The sequence below is a fragment of the Mustela putorius genome, unplaced genomic scaffold, assembly GCF_011764305.1.
Source record: "Mustela putorius furo isolate JIRA1106 unplaced genomic scaffold, ASM1176430v1.1 tig00000738_pilon_pilon_pilon, whole genome shotgun sequence".
NCBI classification, from domain to species: Eukaryota; Metazoa; Chordata; class Mammalia; order Carnivora; family Mustelidae; genus Mustela; species Mustela putorius.
Window position 1 is genome coordinate 7718431 of NW_025421463.1, and position 20210 is coordinate 7738640.

The following is a 20210-nucleotide window of genomic DNA, read 5'->3' on the forward strand; positions in this document are numbered from 1 at the left end:
AGCCTCCTGCCGGTATCTATCTCTGGTACAGCCTCCTGCCAGACCTATCTCTGTCTTGACATTGGAAGCATTGTGGACCTGGGTGGGCCTTTGGGTGGCACTCTAGACATATCACAGCAAGATTCATCTTAAATGGCCCGGAAGCCAGCAGTGAGACCCCCAGCATTACGTGGTGGAAGACAGTTTGCTGGGTGCACTCTGGTCACAGGAATGGAAGGGTCCTGGGGCTCCTGTCCTGCTCAGAAGGCAGGGACAGGATCCCCAAACCCCTCAGGCTCCGCAGAGCTCCCTTTGCTGGGCATGCTGGAACCGTCGACTCATCAGGAGCACCAGGCAGACCCCCAGTTAGAAAGATTTAGCCCTTGGCTATTTTATTTCTTCAACAGTGAAACAAGGGACGGCCCCCACGTGGCGTGTGGGGCAGCCGCCTCCCCCAGTGCCCACCACCACCTTCTCTCCTGCCTCCACCGGGAGCCCACAAGTCAACTCCTGGCCTCGCAGGAAGAAGCGCACACTTGGTCAGAGCAGAATCAACAAGGAGGCTGGGCAGAGCTCCCTGTGTCCTGCCTAGTCTCAGTGGGTCTTCCCCCGGCCCTCGGAGATGACTTCTTCCGGCTGGGCGCGCATGTACCACTCCACCCAGGAGCCGTCGTAGATGGCCACGTCGGGTTTGCCGCAGAGGTAGGCCCCCAGAGCCACATGGCAGGCTGTGACGCCGGAGCCACACGTGGCCACCAGTGGCTGGGACAAGTCCACCTTCTTGTCCTGGAACATTCGGTGGATCTCCTCGGGGCTCTTCTCCAGGCCCTCCTTGGTCAGGAAGTCCGTGAAGGGGATGTTCACTGTGCCGGGGATGTGGCCGGGTTCGATGCCTGCAGCGGGACGGCAGGAAGGTGGGGACAAGGACAAGGGCATATGAGAAACGGCCACTGCAGTATGAGAGCCTCCCAGGCAGCCACAGCACTGAACCCTCTCTACATGCACTGCCCCACGCAGTCCTCACCCCCCAGAAAACCCAGATACCACTTACAGATATCCCCAGTTTACAGATGGGCATGCTGAGGCTTGGTACTGTGCCAGGCCTGGCTGGAATGGGGATCTACGACTTAGACCCCAGCAGAGTCTCACTCTTCCCCTGGATTCCTGATCACCCATGTGCTGGGGGCATGATGGGGGAGGGGAACAAAGATAAACGAGCCCTCCACCTGGCTAGGACTCCTTGTCTTTACAGTAAAGGAACCGATCGGGCTGGGTGGACAGGCATCGCTGAGCCATTACAAGGATGAGCGGTGTTACAAAGGCCCAAGGATGTCATGGGACACATTATAAAAGATATTAACAGAAACAATAATCCTTGACATGACTGAATACTTACTTTGTGCCACACACCATTCAGAGCCCCTCCACTGTATCTTCTTCTTTAATACTCCCCCAAACCACGGGACAGAAATGACCACCCCACCCCCCGCCCCCCCACCCTTCACCCAGATGAGGAGACTGAGGCACACAGACTCAGCTGCCCAGGTCAGAGAGGCCCCAGAGCAGGTGCTGCTAACGCCAGGCCATGGGGGCGGGGAAGCAGGGAAGCTTCTCTGAGAAGGTGCTGTGAGTGAGTGGGGGTCTGACACATGGACGGGTTTGGGCAGTGGGTCTAAGAGCACCCCAGACTAGGGAAAGGGGGAGGGAATCGGAGGAGGCAGGAAATCACATGGTGTTTAGAGGGGTTCAAGGTCACTGGGCAAAAGCACAGATACAAGAGGCGCTTAAGGCCCAAGAGGAACCGCCTTGATTAAGACAGAGCTTTGACCATGACTACAAACAGCAACCAGACCTCCATTTTCAAAAAAGATCACTTCGATCATAGCATGTAGAATCTGGGCAAGGCTAGAGAGGCGTTCACTAAGAGGGTCACCTCCCTTAAACCTAATCACTTTGCTTTTACCATCCCCCATGAGGCAGGTGTCATTAATATCCCCATTTTCACGCCAATAACTGAGATTTGCAACAGAATCAACCCTCACAGCCCATGATTCAAAAATCAAGGCTGAATGCCGCTGGGGTGGGGCTCTAGACTGGTGGCTTCTGTCCCGGCTTCCCCCTGCAGTGGGAAGACACTCCTCCAGGGAGCTGGGACCCGTATGGGTAGCTAGGCAGGACTTAGCATACAGGCAGCACTCCAGGTCCACGGGGAGGGGGGAGTGCATCGTGCCTCCCCACGAAGGAAGCGGCTCCATGGGAGACTCACATAGAGACCAATGCGGAGGAAGCAAGAAGAGCAAGCTCTCCCGTCGGGTTGGTCACCGTCAGAGCCGGGCTGTCCCTGTGCCTTGAATCCCCACCAAGCAAAGCATGCTTCCTGCTACACTACCCCACCAACGGTGCCCCTCACTGAGGGGCACACTTGTCCAGGTCTCAGCCCGTGCAGCGGGAACAATGACCATGAGGGGATGTCTGCCACCGAGCTAGATCCAGCCATTGCATGCCCTGGCTGAGGCCAGCTCCACGATGAGCCTGCTAGGGGCATCCCATCACCTCCCACTTTACCGATGAGCCCACTTTGCAGATGACCAAGCAGGACTGAGGTAGCGTCAAGTACTTCTGGGAAGAGTTATAACCATAGAAGCACACAGTCACTCTGTCACCTCCCATCTCTTAGTGACTTTTATGTATGAGACTGGGAGCTGAGCATTTCATCATTTGTTCTCATTTGACATTTGACCCTCATGGTCTCCCAGGCCTGACGCAGGGGCATGGGGGAGGCAATTCAGGGGCAGCCCCCCAGAGGAAGTGGCAAGTTCTTTGCATCCTCCCCAAAGAACACAAGCAGAGGAAAGACTCGGTGATTACTGGTTGCTCACGGCAGTTAAATGAACTGCCTCAAATCCCCCCCGCCTGCCCCGGGCTGCCTCCTGACCTAGAACGAGGTAGCCATCCTGAGAGCACCCACCTCTCTAAATCACTGAAAAGTTCACACCAACGTGGCCATTGACCCACTCGTTTGTGGGGACCCCTGGCCCCGTCCCCCTGATACAGGGCTTTCCTGCAGTCTCCTTTCCTGGGGAACCAGCTCATAGGCTCGGCCCCCACTCAGGCCAGCAACCACCTCTATTTAGTTTCTCTCCAGCCTGGGGCAGCAATCCCTCCCTCTCTCTTTAGTGCCCCCTCCATCCTGCCCTCTGCAAGCCTTGGTCCCTCCCAGAGACGGTCTACTCACTCTCCCGCCCCCAGACTCCTCCCCTTCCTGTCTGCCTTCGTCTCCAGCAGGATGGCATACACCCAATCAAACCCCATCCCTTTGGGCTTTTCCGAAACTAGGCCTGCCTGCCACCCCTCCGATTCCACAGAGACGCCCCTACTTCCACAGAATCGGGGTAGGGCTGTTTGGTTTCTCCCTCTTATCCAGGGAGCCCTGGGTTCCCGGTGAGTTTGGGGTAGTCCCTGCCCGCAACACGGGTGAAGGTGGGGATGGGGCAAGTACTACTGTGCACTCTTCAGGAATAAAGCCACTGAAGCTTACGGAGGGAGGCAACTAGAACCCAAATCTCAGGCCTCCACCCCATGCGATGTCCTTTAAAGGCAAGGAAGAGGCAGAGCCCTGGGTGCACCTGGGCCCGCGCCCCAGCTGACCACCCGCCCCTTCGCGCAGGTTTGTTACCGTCTCGAGGCTCGGGCTCGGTGCCCCTGAACCGACCCGCGGCGCGGGCGTCCACCACCTGGAAGCGTCGGGATTCGAGGTTCTCCTTGATGTCCTCGTACGTCTTGATGAAGGCGGGGTCGAGCGTGGCGCGGAACTCGGCGGGCTCCGGACGAGTTTTGCCCGAGCTCAGCGGGAGGCCCAGGCGCAGCCAGTGGCGGAGGCCGCCATCCAGCAGCGACACGGCCCTGTGGCCGAAGGCGCGGAACATCCACCAGACGCGCGGTGCCGCGTAGAGGCCCTGGTCGCTGGCGTCGTAGACCACAACGTGCGTGGCGGCGCCCACGCCCAGGCGGCCAGCGTACTCAGCGAAGTGCGCGGCGCTGGGCAGCATGTGGTCGTAGGGCGACGTGCGGTCGCTGCACTGGTCGATGTCAAAGAAGGCGGCGCCGGGGATGTGGCGCTCCTCGAACTCGTGTCGTGCGTCGCGACCCAGCTTGGGCAGGTACCAGGAGGCATCGAGCAGCTGCAGGGGCTGCCCCGCGCGAGGGGCCCTCAGTGCCTCGGCCACCCACTGCGCTGACACGAGCGCACGGAACAGCTGCTGTGGGGCCATGGTGGCAGCGGCGGCAGCGGTGGCGACACGGGGGCTGCAGGCCTGGGAGAGAGGGAGAATGTCAGCAGGGAACGGAGGAAGAGGCCGGACCGATGTCTGGGAACCGCCTGCACCGCTGGGGCCGGCCCTAGCCCGCAGGGGCGGTGGAGCCCCGGGGAGGGCAGAGTCCAGGGAGCACAGAAAAGCCACGGTGGTGAGCCCAGGTGAACCCAGGTGCAGACTTCGCTCCGGGGGCCTCTCCTCCCCTCCCCCTGTGAGGACAGACACAGCACAGAGCAACAGAATGACCCTGACCCCTTCCAGGGTGCCGCCTGCCCTTCACCGCTGCTGGCTGGAGGTGAGGTGGGGTCAAGACCCCAGGCAGGTAGGGGCCAAGTTTCAGCCCCTCCCCAAGATGCAGCTCTGCTTCTCCTGCCACCCAAGGTCCCTGGTGGGATTCATTCTCTCGTTCATTCATCAAACGTTTATACAAGCAGCCTCATAGGGATAGTGGCCGGGATTTACCGACTCCTGAGCCTCCTTTAATCTCACAATACCTCAGAACACCACAGGACACAGTGTAGGCTCTCAATTAATTAGTGGAACAATTAGCCCCAAGAAGGCTGGCAACATTCTGTTTCACAGAGGGCAACACTGAGGGTCACATAAGTGCACTGAGTTGGCCAAGGTTGGTGGCTAAAGACCTCACACCAGGCAGTGGGACCCCAGACTCCACACACTCACAGGCAAGCACTGTGCAGGCTCTGGGGGCCCTGCAAGGGCAGATTTGGCCCCTTGAGCCTGGACTTTGTCTCTGAACGTTCATGCAGCAGCTACAACAGTGGTCCTGCCTCACCCCCTCTCCCCGCCGCTCCCCTGCTGGGCCAGCAGATAAGAGTACACAAGCCCATGACAAGCCAAGTCACTGCCTTCCGGGGTCAGGATGCTCTGAACATGCTGAGTCCCTGTGCAACGGCCCCTGGTCCATTAGATGGCTTCCTGCAGGTCTGAGAAGGGTGCCCCCTCTGCTGGGGTATGTGACCAGGTGAGTGGGGTGTGAGTGACAGGTCGGCCCCCACTTCCCCTTTCAGCAGGGCACCACCTTAAGATCCATACCCAGCAATCCTGCCATGGTGGGGGGGGGTGGTAAAGAACAGGTGCTTTGTGGGCCCCGCCCCAGGCTCAGCATCGAAGCCTTTAGAGGGTTTCTACGAGGATGCCTGTTTTCTGCAGGAGGCGACTGGAGATGGGAGTGCCTTGCCCTTCCTCACACAGCTGGTCATGGGCAGCCTCAGGATCTGAAGCCAGAGCTGGGCTATTGATTGGCAGTTGTCCCATAGGCCTGAAGGAGGCAGAGGAGGGTCTGGGAGAGCAGGCTGTGTGTCACTTAAGGGCGCAGACCGGGGCCTTTGGGTGCTGGCCAGGCCTGGCCCCCTGCAGATGCTCTGGGAGTGAAGGAATCCAGGACACACGGGACAGCCCCAGGCCCATCTCAAGAGCACACACACCTACACTAGGGGAAGCCTGGGCAGGGCCAAACACGAAGTTCAGAGATTCTCCACGGAAATGCCTGTCAAAGTACACGTTTGCCAATCTCCTGTGAGGATATGATGACTTCAGAGTAAAAAGAATTTTTAAAGAGGGGGGGGTGAGAAAAGCATTCCAGGCATATGTCACACATCTGTATGCAAAACGCTGAGCAGGGAGCAGGGGTGGCCCACCAGCTTGGAGGAAACAGTTGTTTCCTTTTCAGGAATGATGTGAAGTGGTTATGAAACACAAACACAACCATTGTTAAAAAATGTAATGATACAAACTTACAATCAAATAGATTCATTAAAAAGAAAGGCTTTTTTTTTTTTTTTTGGAATTATGAGTCTTTGGGGGTGAGCCAGGTAAACAAAGGCAGCAAGCAGGCCACGTGGGCTTCAGATCTGAGAATTAACAACTGCGAGGGGGTCGGGGTCTCAACCCCACTGTGAGCCCCTGGGGTAACTCACTAGGCCCGTCTTTCTGGTCTTTAAATAAGTTTCTGGCCTGTACAACAAGGTTGTCGTGGGAAGTCTGAAAACCTTAGAAGCAGCAGGCCTTGACCAAGGCTAGTTTCGTTTCACTACAGCAAGTTCTTTGCCAGTTACTTCCCTTGGAGCCTCTGGGTCACTTGGCATTGTCTCCCTGGCCTCTCTGTGGGGTTTTATTAGTCCTCCCCCCTCCCTCTTGCTCTGTCGGGTGACACCAGCTGACCCGACCCCCCCACCCCCCTACCCCAGCTTCCCACCTGCCGCTCACGCCTAGGCCACGGGGCAGGCCACCCCGAGCGGCCTGCGGACAGCCATGCTTAGGGCGAACCCAGGGCCGCGCCTTCCCTCCTGGACTACAGCCCCCTACTCCGCTCAGACCGCGCAGGGAAGCCCCGCGCCGCGCACCCCAGTGATCGACCTCCCCCTAAAGAAAGGCAAGCGCGATGCCGCAGCAGTTACCCAGGTCTCGGGCTCTGGGTTTCCGGGATCGGTCATGGCCCCAGCGCAGGGCGCCCCCTCCCCGGGCCCGAAGCCGTCCCCTCCTCCCGCCACCAACCTGCGACCGGCCAAAGGGAGGAGACTCGGGCACAGCCCACCGCGGTGGCCACTTGGAGCCACCGCTGCCCGCGCCTTCCACTCGCCCACCCGGGGGGGACACCCGTGCCGCCGCGCCTCGCCCCGCGTCGGCCCCGCGCCCCCCTGGAGGGTCCCCGGGGTCGGAGGGGTGCGACGCGCTGTGGGGGGGGGGCGGCAGGGGGCGGGCGCGGCGGGGCGGCGCGGCGCTAGGCCAGGGATCGGCGGGACGGCACGCCGTACCCCCCTCCGGCGGCGGTGCGATGGTGCAGGCTGGCCAGGGAGGTGTGGACTCCGGGTTTGAACCAGCCAACTTCTCCAGCCGTCAGGGACGAGCGCCAGGGCGGCAGCGAGGGCGAGTGAGTGCGGCCGGGTGGGGCGGCGGCCAGGCGCCCGTGCCGCTCGGGATTGGGCCACCTATCTGGCCCCTGCGACCTCGGGAAGGGTACCCCCGGCGAGAGCAGGGCAGGGTGCCCGGGGAACCTCGGACCCAGCAGGGGCAGAGGGCACCGAGCTGGGGCTGGGCGCGGGCTTTCTGGAGGCGGGCGAACCCTCCCGGGCTGCTGAGATTGGCTGTGGGGGGGCTCGCCAGAGGTTCGGGCGAGCGCGTGTGCGAGCCCCAGCGACCCCTCCCCCGGGCTCCCTCTCCTCTCCCCTCCCAGCCAAGGGGGTTCCAAGTTCAACAGGTGCCCCCCTCCCCCGTCCTGGGCATCTTTTCGCCGCTCTTTTCTGGCAGGATCCCGAGGACGAGAACTGTAGCTCCCGGGACTGAGCGCCCTCCCCGCCAGCTCCCCCTTCTGGGGAGCTCCGAGGCTCTTGCCCGCCCCCTTCTGCGCGGGGAGGGGCGGAGCGGCCTTTCCTGGGACAAATGGGCAGACCTTTCCCGCAGCCTGCCTCGGGCATCGCGGCGGGGTTGCTGGGCTGCAGCGAACACACCACCCCCGGGGAGTGCGGTGGGAAAAAGCTCCTCCCAGACCCCGCCCCTCTGGACACCCGGACCTCATGCGGCTCTCTTTCCTGGTTTCCACCCGCGCCAGGTGATGCGCAGAGCTGAAACCATGGTTCATCAGGTGCTCTACCGGGCGCTGGTCTCCACCAAGTGGCTGGCGGAGTCGGTTCGGGCTGGCAAGCTGGGGCCGGGCCTGCGGGTGCTGGACGCGTCCTGGTACTCGCCGGGCACCCGCGAGGCCCGCAAGGAGTACCTCGAGCGTCATGTGCCCGGCGCCTCCTTCTTTGATATAGAGGAGTGCCGGAACACAGAGTTGCCCTACGAGATGATGCTGCCCAGCGAGGCCCACTTCGCCGACTACGTGGGCCGTCTGGGCATCAGCAACCAGACGCACGTGGTGGTGTATGACGGTGACAACCTGGGCTGCTTCTACGCGCCCCGGGTCTGGTGGATGTTCCGTGTGTTTGGCCACCGCACGGTGTCGGTGCTCAACGGCGGCTTCCGAAACTGGCTGAAGGAGGGCCTCCCGGTGACGTCGGAGCCCTCACGCCCGGAGCCGGCCGTCTTCAAAGCCACCCTGGACCGCTCCCTGCTCAAAACCTACGAGCAGGTGCTGGAGAACCTCGAGTCTAAGAGGTTCCAGCTGGTGGATTCACGGTCCCAAGGACGGTACCTGGGCACTGAGCCAGAGCCCGACGCAGTAGGTAGGTGTCCTGGGGGGTGGGTGGCTCCCGGGGAGTGATGCCCCTATGGAATAATGGGGAGTAAGGATGTCTGGGACCTCTCCAGGGGTTGGCTTCAGTTCCTTGCCCCCCCTCCCATAGGTAGGTCCTGGTCTACATCTGTGAAATGAGAGAGCAGAGCCAAAGCTAAGAGTTATTTCTGCTTTGATGCGCAAGGACCTACCTCTCTGTTCCCATAGCCGCGTGCTAACAAGCAACCTAACATCCCTATGGGGTGGCATCAGCAGAGGTGACTGGTGACGTCTCCACCCACATCCATGCCCAGGCACAGCTCCTGGACATGCCCAAAGGTGTGTCCATGAGCTCACACATGTGTCTCTGTACAGAGGCTCTCAAGGACACCTAGCTTCCTAGGGCCTCCCTTAGTTTCCCAGAAAACCCGGGTAGACATCAACAGTGCCCTGCCGGCAGCACCCCCCACCCCCCTTCCAGCTCCCTGGGCCCCCTGACCTTTCCAAACAGCTGCAGTCTGTTTGCAGAGCTATAAAATTAGCTACTGTTTCATGCGAAGCCCACAACACATTAACTCATCCAAGAAAGCTTGTAATATGCCATGGAGGAATCCAAGGAGGGAGGACCTTCAGTTACTTGCTCAGTTGAGTGGCAGAGTTGAGATTTAACCCAGTGCTGACTAGTTTCTATACCAGGCACCCACAGGGAGATGGCTCATCTGGTCCTTCGGACAAAGGGGAGGTAGGGAGGGTTCCACATTGCTGGAGGTGGGGGGAGTCTCAGGAGAGGAAGTGCTGAGTTCTAAAACCTCCTAACAGAGAACCTTAGCAGTCTCACCATCACCCTGGCTGGGTTTCCTGCCTCACTGCTGTGGGGGCCACTCCAAGCTGACTCGAGCCCTGGGAGTGGCCAACACCTCCCGGCTCTGTGCTCTGTCCTTGGGCATGGTCTGCAGAACCTAGGTCCAGTGCAACATTTTTCCTAACTTGTTGAAAAATGACTCTTCCTGTCTGCGCCTCTGAGGGAGAGGATGCTGTGAAAACAGTTCTGGACATTCTTAGAGCTGGAGGTCCTGAGAGGTCACCTCATCGGACAGAAGGGAAACTGAGGCACACAGAGGAAGTGGCAGGTCAAGGCCCTGTGGCTAGTTCATGGCACAGCCATGGCTTTCCCCAGGCCCCATGTGTTTCCTGCCCACGTTGCTCTCTGGAGGCGTGGAGTTGAAGAATCAGAGACTTCCAGTTGGACCCCCTACAGACCTCCTCCTGGCCTTGGTCCAAGATGCCTTCCCTCGTTGGAACTTATGCTGCCATCATGGGGAGGAATGGTAGAATTATTTCCCTTAGCTCCTTCTTGGCTTGCCCTGAGCAAGCTAGAAATAAGCCAAGAGGATCAGATCCCATCTCCTCACTCCTATTCTAGGATGAGGGCACTGAGGCTCAGAGAGGGGTCCCTCCCCATCGCCCTTCTCCCTACCTCCTATCACCTCCAGATCCTGGGTCCCGGGGAGCATGGATGCTTCCTCCTGGGAGGTCAGCCCCTCCTCTGTGGTGAGACCTCAGTCAATTCCTTGACCTCTCTGGGTTCCCTTATTTTAAAACAAGAAGAGGAATGCCAGCCTTGCCCACCTGGCTGTGTACTTATTGAAAGGCAGCAGTGGCTGGAAGGGTGTTTTGAGAAATGGAGGAGCCACGCCGAGGGCTGGGCCGTCTAGAAAGCATGGGCGTGGCACTTCTTCCCTAAAAGGCTTTGCCAGCCTCCCGAACAACACGTTTTGGGAGCACAGAGGCGCGTGGGGCTCTCTGACTTCATGGTGCCCAGCTTGGCTTGGGCTCAGCCGTCTAGCTGGAACCCCCAGGGCCTGTGTGGTTGGCAGAACGTCCTGGTAGAGGAGCTGGGAGTGGGCCTTGGACTCCCGATGGCGGCTTCCTGCTGACACCGGGACAAGCACCTTCCCCAGCCCCAGCGTTATGCCCCAGTGCCTTTGGTCCTGTTTGTAAGGAGCCCAAGGTAAGCGTCAGACAGATCTGAGTTTGCATCCTGCACTGGGCAGCTGCGGGCAGGCCCTTTCCTCCTTAATGAAAGGAGCATGCTCACCTTCTAGAACGCTGGGGGAAGCCAGCAGAGCAGGTGGCAGGCGAATGCAACCAGGGTTTGTATAAGCCCTGTTCTCTTTTCCTCCGGCCTCTGCCTCGAGGGCAAGAAGGGTGAAGAGGGAGACTGACCCCCTCATGGGCACTTCCAGCTGCAGAATGTTTGTGTTTTGCATATTCTCTCCTTGAAGCCACCCTGTGCTGGGAGGAACGTGGGAGTTAGGACCGATCCGACTTTGCAGGTGGGGAAGGGGAGGAGAAGGTTCTCTAAGGAGGCAGAGTGGCCAAGATTTGACCCGAGTCGGCAGGCCTCAAAGTGAGGCCGTTTCCCAAGGCCACTGCTGTGTAAGCAAACACAGGGCCTGGGGGAGAAAGGTCACAGCCTCACAGTGTAGCGTTGCTTCATGGGATCCTGGGGCCCCTCTGCCTGTGTCTCTCCCTCCCCGGCACTGAGGGCTGGTGTAGGATGGGGGCAGGAAGCGTGCTGAGCTGACTCCCAGTGGCCCAGAGCTGCCCACTGGGGCATCCTGCCCTGGATTGCTTTGTATCTATAGGAGGAAAGCAAGAAAGAGCGAAACGGGTTTTCCTGGCCTGGAAAACCCACACCGATCAGCGGCCTGCTGCTGAGTAGGGGCCTGCCACTGAGTAGGCCCCCCACTAAGTAGGGGCCTGCCACCCCCTACTTAGGATACTTCACAGCCTCCTCAGGAGCTGGGAGCTTCCTGGGGTAATCTGAACTGGCCCCAAGATGCTGAGGGCCGGGAGAGACCAAGGGAAGAGTAGGCCACCCCAGGTCAGTTGGTGGCAGGTTTAATAAGGGAGCGTAAGGGCTGGTCTTGGGTGGCCGGCTGCAAGATGAGATTTCCACACCCGCCTGACAGATCTTGAAAGCTTATACGGAGGCCTTAACGGGTCAGTCCCTTACACGCTGTCCAGCTGGTCTCAGAACCACATTCAAGGCTGTGTCCTTGGGGCAGCCTCTGGGAGCGGGGAGGCAAGCAGAAGGCACATTCCAAAGATGGGAAGGGGAGAGGAATCTCCAGTTGCCCCAGTCCAGCTCATGGGTCAACTGGTGGTTATGTCCTCTCCACGACCTCCCCCACCAAATTCTACCCTTCATGTTGGCTCCTAGGACCTGTCACACCTGTCACCCCCCCGCCACTTCTGCACTGTGCCCTGAACAGTCAGCAAGAGGCTTTATGAGCATGTTGGTGGCTCCCTTGGTGGCTCTCTGTGTTGGAGGCAGAGGCCACAGCAAGAGAAAATACGGGCACATACAAGAGAAAACACAGAGTCAGACAGTGCTGCCACCATCAGAGGTTACATTTTCCATCAAGAGACCCATGATCCAAACCATCGATTTATAAAATCCCCTGACCTGGGAGTCGGATCATTCACAGCCTTCCCTTATTTTCTCAAGTGACTTTTTTTTTTTTTTAAGATTTTATTTATCTCAGAGAAAGAGAGAGAGAGAGTACAGAGGGAGAGGTAGGATCCTGAGCAGAGAGCAGGAAGCCTGACGGGCTCGATCCCAGGACTCCGGGACCATGACTGGAGCTGAAGGCAGACGCTTAACCCACTGAGCCACCTAGGTGTCCCTCTCATATGGCTCAGTAAATAGACTCATAGACATAATAGACTCAATGACGTAATAGACTCATCAGATATGAACACGGCAGCATTCTGTTTGGATAACGGCACAGGTGGCTCCTTACCTGGCAGTGATGGTTTCTGAGACCATCCTGCTTTGGAGGACAGCTTTTCCTGCTGAGGATAGTTTGGTGTTCAGTAAGGACAGGTGTTGTTGGCCATCATTCAAGGCTTGCTGGGTGAATCTCGTTTGGTCAGGATGGACAGCCCAGGTCCCCCTCCTCTTCCCCTCTTCCAATGGTGCTGTTCTGTTCCAGGTGTAATGCGTTTTAGCAGGTCTGCCTTCTGGCAAAGCCATGAGATCCCCACGAAGAGGGAACACTTCCCCCCCTCACCCAGGCCTGAGAAGTCACTCGCCGTCCTGGTGGGGCATCTCATTGCCAATTCCAGCAGGTGACATCTCGCCCACGTGTGCTGGGCTCTGTTCTCAGCAGCACAGCACGTCGATCCGCAGGGAGCAGGGACAATGGACATCCCCCTCCACTTCCGTGCATTTATAGCGCTGGGTGTCTGGGCAAGGGTCCCCAGTCTGGGCAATGGGGCAACAGGCCCTGCTAGTTAATTGTTCATACATAGGAAAGCCTGGGACATGGCTTCCCTTTTTATCAACCCACCTGCTGGCAGGTTATAGGAGAGATGGGGACCACCATTCTAGGTCGTGTTCTTTTGCCCAGTTTTGCAATAAGACCCCCAATCGCTGTCTAGTCAATGAGAGTAGCTAAACACCATGTTCTGCTTCTCTAATCCCCTTGTGGTGGCAGCCTGGTTCATAGTCACCAGGGAAGGCGGGGGGTAACCCGATGTGGTATCCACACAAACCGGGCATAGGGAAGAGGGAGCAGCATAACCGATCTGCCAATCTGTCACCAGTTGGGATTTCTGGTGAATGGCCCCAGGCTCCTTTGCCAGTTGCCTTGTGTGTCATTTACAAGACACAGGACATGCTGTCACTGCATTAAAAAGTCACTCTATGTCAGGGCCAAGCCAGCATCCTTGGCTATATGACAGCCCACCTGGACGCGATGCATTGTTCCATGCGTCCAACCTGTTCTATGTCCTGAGGAGCCAGTCGATAGGGATCGTCCCTGGGCTGGGGCATCGGTTTCTTGACTGCCGGGCGTGGGTGTCAGTGCCTCACGAGCTGGGAATTGGAAAGGTGAAGACTGTCTCAGACTCTTGCAGGCAAGCCCAAACAGTCCCTCGTCTATCCTGACCCCATAAGGGCCCACTCGTGGTCATCCACCCCTCAGCTTCCCATTGCCCAAACTATAGTGTTAATGTGGTTGAAGACCAGGACTCAGGGGTGACTACGAGTTCAGCCCACTGGCTGCCATGACTGCTTCCTCTCTGAGCGTCCCCATCTGGAGGTGCACTGTGGGCACTGTTAGGAGCCTGTGTTCTATGGGGGCACACAGAGGTTTGGCCCCCATCCAGAGCCAGGACCAAAATCTTAGGGGCACCCCCTCCTGTTGTCTCTGCCACGGTGCCTGACCCCTATTTCCCAGAGTCCCAGACTCATTCACTCCAGTGAGAGCCTTGCTTTGGAAATGCCCAGAGACTGACCATGTCATTAATATTTTTACCTTCTCCCTGATCCTAGTCACCATTTCTTTACCAGGTGACAGAAGGGACAGGAGCACTGTCCTCAAAAACCCTACCATCCCTACAAAGGCCTGTAGCTCTTTCGTCTTCTCGAGGGTTGGAAGGACTCGTATCTTACCAGTCACAACATCGAGGAAGAACTGTGTCTTCCCTGAGCAAAGATTCCCAAAAACTTTATCACAGTGCCTGGGCCTTGAATCTTCTGCAAGTTCACCACCATTCTTCCCACACAGATGTTCAGCAAAGGCTACAGCATGTCCGGCTGCAGATAAAAGTTTGCTCACGTTAATATTACGGCGTCAATGTAATGGGCGCATTTTACTGATGTGAGGAAGGAGAGTAGAGACCGTTCTCGGGATACCATCCCGTGTAATTAATCCTTGCTCAGGTCACTGGTATGATCTTTATTCGTCTGTCTTGCCTGTGAATCTCCCTAAACAGGAGACCCCTTTGCAGGAAATGCTCTAATGAGAATTCATTCTCATGCAATTGACAAGGGAATGTGGTTCTTTTTGTGATAGATCTTTTCAAGTAAAAACCAAGATTATGGTTGGTAACATGATACCAGGACATATCAGATTTTTAGGAATTTTATATACTTTCCGGAACACTCCTATTAATAACTTCCATATAAATAGTTCCTAAGGAAGGATGAACATTACTGACAACTGACGATACTCCCCATGTAAGTTAACATATGAAGTGTCTGATTAGTTTAATACTTCTCTCTTATGAGAAGAAAACACGAATCTTTCGAGCCTGTCCAGGAAAATCTCCAAGTTAGTTCAAGATCAGTAAGGCTTCATTTAGAGTTTGATTTGGGGGAAGTTCGTCAAAAATACCAAAGATTTTAAAATACATGCTCTTATAGGATCACGGATGGTTGTGAAGCAATATTCAGTTATCCATTTAACCAAAATGACAATTAAAGGCTTCAAAGGTGAAAAACCGAACACTTAGCTCTTTTAAGAGAGAAGACTCCATTTTCATAGGTAATCAAAGGCCTGGTAAAGACTGCATGAAACATAGGAACTTACTTTGATAAAACAGAATCTTTGTTTTCTAAGTAGGTTATCTAAAAGGCAAAGAAAATACTTTCACGATCCCATCAAGAACAGACCAATCATCCAAGAAAACTTTATCCATTATAGCAGATGAGAGAAAATTAAATTTCAGTTTCACATGAGTTCACTTTGATATACAGTTTGTTTTAAAGCTAATTAAATAGTGCTCTTTTACAGATTAATTTTGGTAATACCTTCAGGAGGTAGAAAAAGTACATATTAACATATAGGCCTATGTAAGCATACAGACAGAGATCCCATAACTTAGCCCTCGATAAGTCATCCTGGGGAGATGTGGGCTAGCCTTTGGACAGGGGACCTTCTAGAACAGTCTGTACCCTCCCAACCCCCAGATTTTTTGCTACAGTCTCTGTGGGTTATCTCCTGGGGTGTTTACATTTCAAAGACATAAGATTTGCAACTTTGGGTTTAGTTTTCCCCTAGGTTTAGGGGCAATTGCTATTAAAAATGTTCCTTTGTATTAGGGGCAGGAAGGCATGAGGGATCTCTGCTTCCCTCAGCCATAGCATCTTCATTCCCGCTGCTGCTTGCCTGGCAATCCACCTCTCAGGGCCCTAATCAGCTTTTCTCACAAGCTCTTGTGTCTTAATCCACAGCATCTCATGCCTTCTTCACCCTGCCCACCCCCCCAAAAAAAAGTTGCACCAAGATTTCCAGCTGATTTCTACTCTCCTGCTCGAAGCCAGCAGAGTAGTGGACACCTGCACGGCCTTCTCTAACCCCAGCTCTTCTTCCAACTTTCTAACTTGACTTTGAGCCTCTGGCTGGGCACCAGTGTCCTGCTGAACCACTCCCAGTAGAGGCCAGTGCCCCGTGACAACCGTTCGCTTCATTTCTCTGCCGCAGTGCTGTGCACAGTATCTCGAACAAGCACAGGAAAGCAGCCAGAGTGTGGGGGGACGTTCCTGGACTCAAGCAGGGGTCCATAATCCCCTAACATATGAGCCACCCCTCCCCACATAGGGGTCGCTGGCCGATGTAAGGTTTCCTTCACAGATGCCTCTTTCCCAAGGCCCACTTTTTTAGTCTCCTGGCTGGCTGGCCAACTTTTAGTTCCCAGCCTCTCTGGGGTAATCTGAAACCAGCCCCAGAGGCAGAGGGCAGGGAGAGGCTGAAGAAAGAGGCAGGCCACTCCAGGTCAATGGGTGGCAGGTTTAATAAGCAAGGGAACTTACAAGGCTTGTCTTGGCTGGCCATACCATGAGATTGCCGCGCCCACCCACCAGATCTCAACAGTTTATACAGACACCTTAACTGGGGTTGGTCCCATACACACTGTCCAGCTGGGCTCAATACCACATCACTATCGCAAGGCCAAGTCTTTGGGGCAGCCTCTGCGAGCGGGGAAGGCAAGCAGAATGTCCAAGGGCAAGGAGGTGGGAGAGGAACCTCCAGTGGCCCCGGTCCAGCTCCTGGGTGAACCAGCGGCCACGTCCTCTCGATGACCTCCCCCCACCACTGGCATCTTCTTGGCCAAAGCTGGAGCACAAAGTCCCAGGTCCCTGAATGGGAGGAACCTAAGAGTTCATCTTATCCATTTCCCTGCCTCAGTTCCCTTTTCTAGACAGGCTCAGGGTAGCCCCAGAACACAGGTTTTAGGGTCAGACAGACCTGACTTCACTTCACACACCTGTGTGTCCTAAGCCAAGTTTCCTTTTGTCCCATCAGAGCTGGGGGGATCATCCGGCTTTGTGAGGATTCGGGAAGACAAAGCTCTTGAGCTAACCCTTGGTCTGGTGCCTGGTGCCACAGGTCTGAGCATGGTGGCCTGCCTGCTGGTGGGGGTGAGGGGGGAGCAGAAAGCCTTGAAATTGCAGTGGAGGTCAGACTTGGGGGAAAAGCAGCGGGAACCCCCACTTCTGGGCCGGCATGCCTTGCCTTCGGCTGGCTGTTCTCCAAGGTTCTCTGGGCTAGATTCATCTTGGCCCTTGTCACGTACGGGCGGTCAATGCCTGCTCATTGAAATTCCTCAGACAGGCCCTGGGCCCTCTCTGGCAGAGGTGAAAGACGGACCCCCGCCTCCTGAGGCTGGCCCAGTTTGGGGAAGCCTGCATCACAGAAGCCCCCACCCCGACTTCTTTGCTCCCGAGAGGTGCCTTTTATGTAGTCAGAAGAAAGCAGTGAAGCTGTTTTCATCCAGGATGAGAGGAAAGAAGCAAAACAACATTCAGAACGTAACAAACGCTTGCACTTCCAAATGCACTTAAATTCAGCCCACTGCCTGGATGCCGAAAGATTTTTAAGTTGGGTGTCTTGGCAAAGGATGCCTTTGAAGCCAACAGATCTGTTGTTCCTCATTGGTAGGGTCAGCACGCATCCAGGCTCAGATTAAAATTTCCGGACACAAAAGATGAAATGACCGCAGGAAGAAATCACTGTGGTTTCTAAGTTAGGACATCTGTTTAATCAAAGGATCTCTTGACTCATGTCCGTGAATCTGGCAAGCCTCTTTGGCTTCAGGGTCCTGGGACTGGGATGTTGCTGGCATGTTGTACCCCGACTGTGCCCGGGGTTACTAGGGGCTTCTACCTACGGTAGCTAGTCTTCTCCATAAGGCTGAGAGGTAGATGGGGTTATCTCCCCCATTTCACAGATGAGAAGACTGAGGCTCAGGGATTCAGGGCCTCCTGGCTACACCCTGCCCCAATGTGTGCCTTGGTCTTGTCCTCTCCCTCCCACTGCTGCCCTCCCTGGTCCTGCCCTGTCCCATGGTCCAGGTTTAAGGGGTGTAGTGGGGAATTTTGGAGGAAGGGGAGCGCAAAGAGATGCTCAAATCTGTCTTGGGCCCCACTCCCCATATTCAAAGTCTGCCAGGGTGTGGGGGTGCTTGAGGGAGAGAGGAGCGACCTTTAGCATGCTCAGGGTGGGACGGAGACCTTGGTCTTGCAGGCAGCTCCAGCTCTGGCCTTGGCCCAGACCTCTTTGCCCCCCCACCCCTGCAGACTGTTCTGAAACCAGATTTGGCAGAGGAGAGAACATTCCAGAATTGACCCTGGAGCCAGCTCAGACCCCCATTCTACTTCTATCCATTCGGGCCTTCTACTTCTAATTCGGGCCTTTCAGCTAGGAAGGCCCGAGGAGACCACACTACCCTCACCTCTTCCCTCCCCCGGGGTGGGTCTTGAAGTGACGGGAGCATCAGCATCTGAGCATGGATGGACCAGGGGCAGCAGCTGGTGCTTTGCTCCTTAAAATAGCCTGGGCCCATGGAGACTCTAGGCCCATGGAGACTCTCCTTCCCATTTAACCCCTGGGGAAACTGAGTCTCAGAGAGGTGACATGCCTTGCTTAAGATCACCCTTCTGGTAAGTAGCCGAGCTGGGATTCGAACTTATGTCTAGCAGCAGGTCACATTTTCTTTGACAGGAACATCAGAGGACTTGGTGTAATCCTGGGTCTGCCTTTGCCTCCCCATGGGGCCTTAGGTGAGCCATTTCATGCTGCCAAACCTCGGTGTCTACATCTGTAAAATGGACATTCTATTTTATGCATTTATATTATATTAATGAATCATGTGGTTATCCATCTAGCATCTGCCTTCCTTGCTAGACCGTAATCTTCCCGAGAACCTGGACCATGTCCACTGCTGTGTTCTTAGCAATTGGCCCCCGCACGAAGCATTTGCTTCTCAATAACCCTATGAGATAGGTATGTACCATTGAGCCCATTCTACAGATGAGAAAACCGATTCAGAGAAGGGAAGCATTTGCCCCAGATAGATGTTAATAAAAAGGCCAGTAAATGGCAGAGCTGAGACTCGTCTCTGTCCTCTCAAGCAGGGATGCTGTTGGACATCCCAACCTCGGGGCAGGTTTTGGGGGAGGGAGCCCTTCGCCTTCAGTCTCCAGCATTCCGTGGGGGCGGGGCCAGGATTCAGTTGAACTCTGAGAAGGGCAAAGGTGTTATTTTGTGTGTGAAGCTCCCTGTCCTTATGGCCATGGCCCCAGTGGTTCCCACCCTCTTTCCCCCTCCCCCTTTCCTGCTCCTAAACCTGTCCTTCCCTCTGTCCTCTGCCGCGCCCAGGACTGGACCCGGGCCACATCCGCGGCTCAGTCAACATGCCGTTCATGGACTTCTTGACCGCGGACGGCTTCGAGAAGACCCCAGAGGAGCTGCGTGCTATGTTCGAGGCCAAGAAGGTGAACCTAGCGCAGCCCCTCATTGCCACGTGCCGGAAGGGAGTCACTGCCTGCCACATCGCCCTGGCCGCCTACCTCTGCGGCAAGCCGGATGTGGCCGTCTACGATGGCTCCTGGTCCGAGTGGTTCCGCCGGGCACCCCCGGAGACGCGTGTGTCCCAGTGGAAGCGGGAGAAAGCCTGAGTGGCGGGTCTCCTCGCTGGCAGGCAGCCCCCGTCTGTTTAGTGACTGCAGCCTGACATGTCGTGTGTACCTCTTTAGCAAAGGACACTGACTGGGTTTTTAGAATTGCTGTGTAGAGCTTTCCTCCACCCCCCCCACCCCGAAACACTGGAATAAATTGCCTTTTCTGAGTAGCTGTGTTTGCCTGCCTCTCCCTGGGTTTCACAACCGTTCCACATACTCCCAGTTCCTTCATGTTCCTTAGAACCCACCGAGGCCACAAACCTCCAGAGCAGCCCCTAGCTGGGGAGGCCACACTGAGCATGCCACCCTATTATTTCATTCTGGCAAAGGAAGCCACCGTTGTCCCATGTCAGGTACAGCATACTGGGACCTACCTGAAAGCGGGATGGAGAAGGTGGCGAAAATTGAAACAGGCTGGCTGGGGTGCCCGCCGTTCCTGCTATAGTTGGAGGAGAAATAGGGTGGGGGACATCCGGGCTTCCAAAGCCGTGTCCCCCAATATAGGTCCTGGGGCCTCTCGGAAGAGGCGATGCTCAGAAGCAGGCCTGAGGAAGATGACCTCCTCCTGGTGTGTCCTTCCTGTCTCACACCTGACCCTCCAGGGAACACATGAAGAGAGCCTAGAAAAGCAGCCTCAACTCCGGGAGAAGGTTCCAGAGCCCTGGCACTAGGAAGCTATGGTAGAAGACAGGACCCACATGGCTGGATTTTGAGTTTCCTAAAAACAGGCTTTCTGAGCCTTCCTTTGGGGCCATGTGTTGGGGGGCCCATAGCTGGTTTACTGAATTAAGAAGCATCAGGTTACGATCTGCTGAATGAGGGGGCACAAGCCACCCCCACACCCCACAGGGTCAGCAGGTAGCCGCCTCAGCATCCGAGTTCCCACTTGGGAATGTGAAAACCCTGGGTTTATTTTGACGGAAGACGCAGTTTCAACAGAACCGCACAAAAGAGGGTAAGTCACAGGATTTATCATTTATAGATCCCA

General features: G+C 56.2%; 2 protein-coding genes across 3 annotated transcripts; one reads left to right on the top strand and one right to left on the bottom strand.

Moving 5' to 3' along the window:
• Positions 1 to 345: 345 nt before the first annotated feature.
• Positions 346 to 6938, bottom strand: MPST (mercaptopyruvate sulfurtransferase). Of its 2 annotated transcripts, none has more exons than XM_004743162.3 (3): positions 6807 to 6938; positions 3656 to 4292; positions 346 to 872 (listed from the first exon to the last, which is right to left on the bottom strand). In XM_004743162.3, exons 2-3 carry the CDS (start codon positions 4248 to 4250, stop codon positions 574 to 576), a joined length of 894 nt encoding a protein of 297 aa, XP_004743219.1. In that variant the 5' UTR covers positions 4251 to 4292; positions 6807 to 6938; the 3' UTR covers positions 346 to 573. The 2 variants fall into 2 exon arrangements, with proteins under 2 accessions (XP_004743219.1, XP_004743218.1); XM_004743161.3 differs by having other exon boundaries at positions 6710 to 6812.
• A 108-nt stretch (positions 6939 to 7046) lies between these two features.
• On the top strand, positions 7047 to 19392 carry TST (thiosulfate sulfurtransferase). The gene is made up of 3 exons (XM_004743160.3): positions 7047 to 7182; positions 7861 to 8476; positions 18921 to 19392. The coding sequence occupies exons 1-3, from the start codon at positions 7087 to 7089 to the stop codon at positions 19217 to 19219; spliced, it is 1011 nt and encodes a 336-aa protein (XP_004743217.3). The 5' UTR covers positions 7047 to 7086; the 3' UTR covers positions 19220 to 19392.
• Positions 19393 to 20210: the final 818 nt, after the last annotated feature.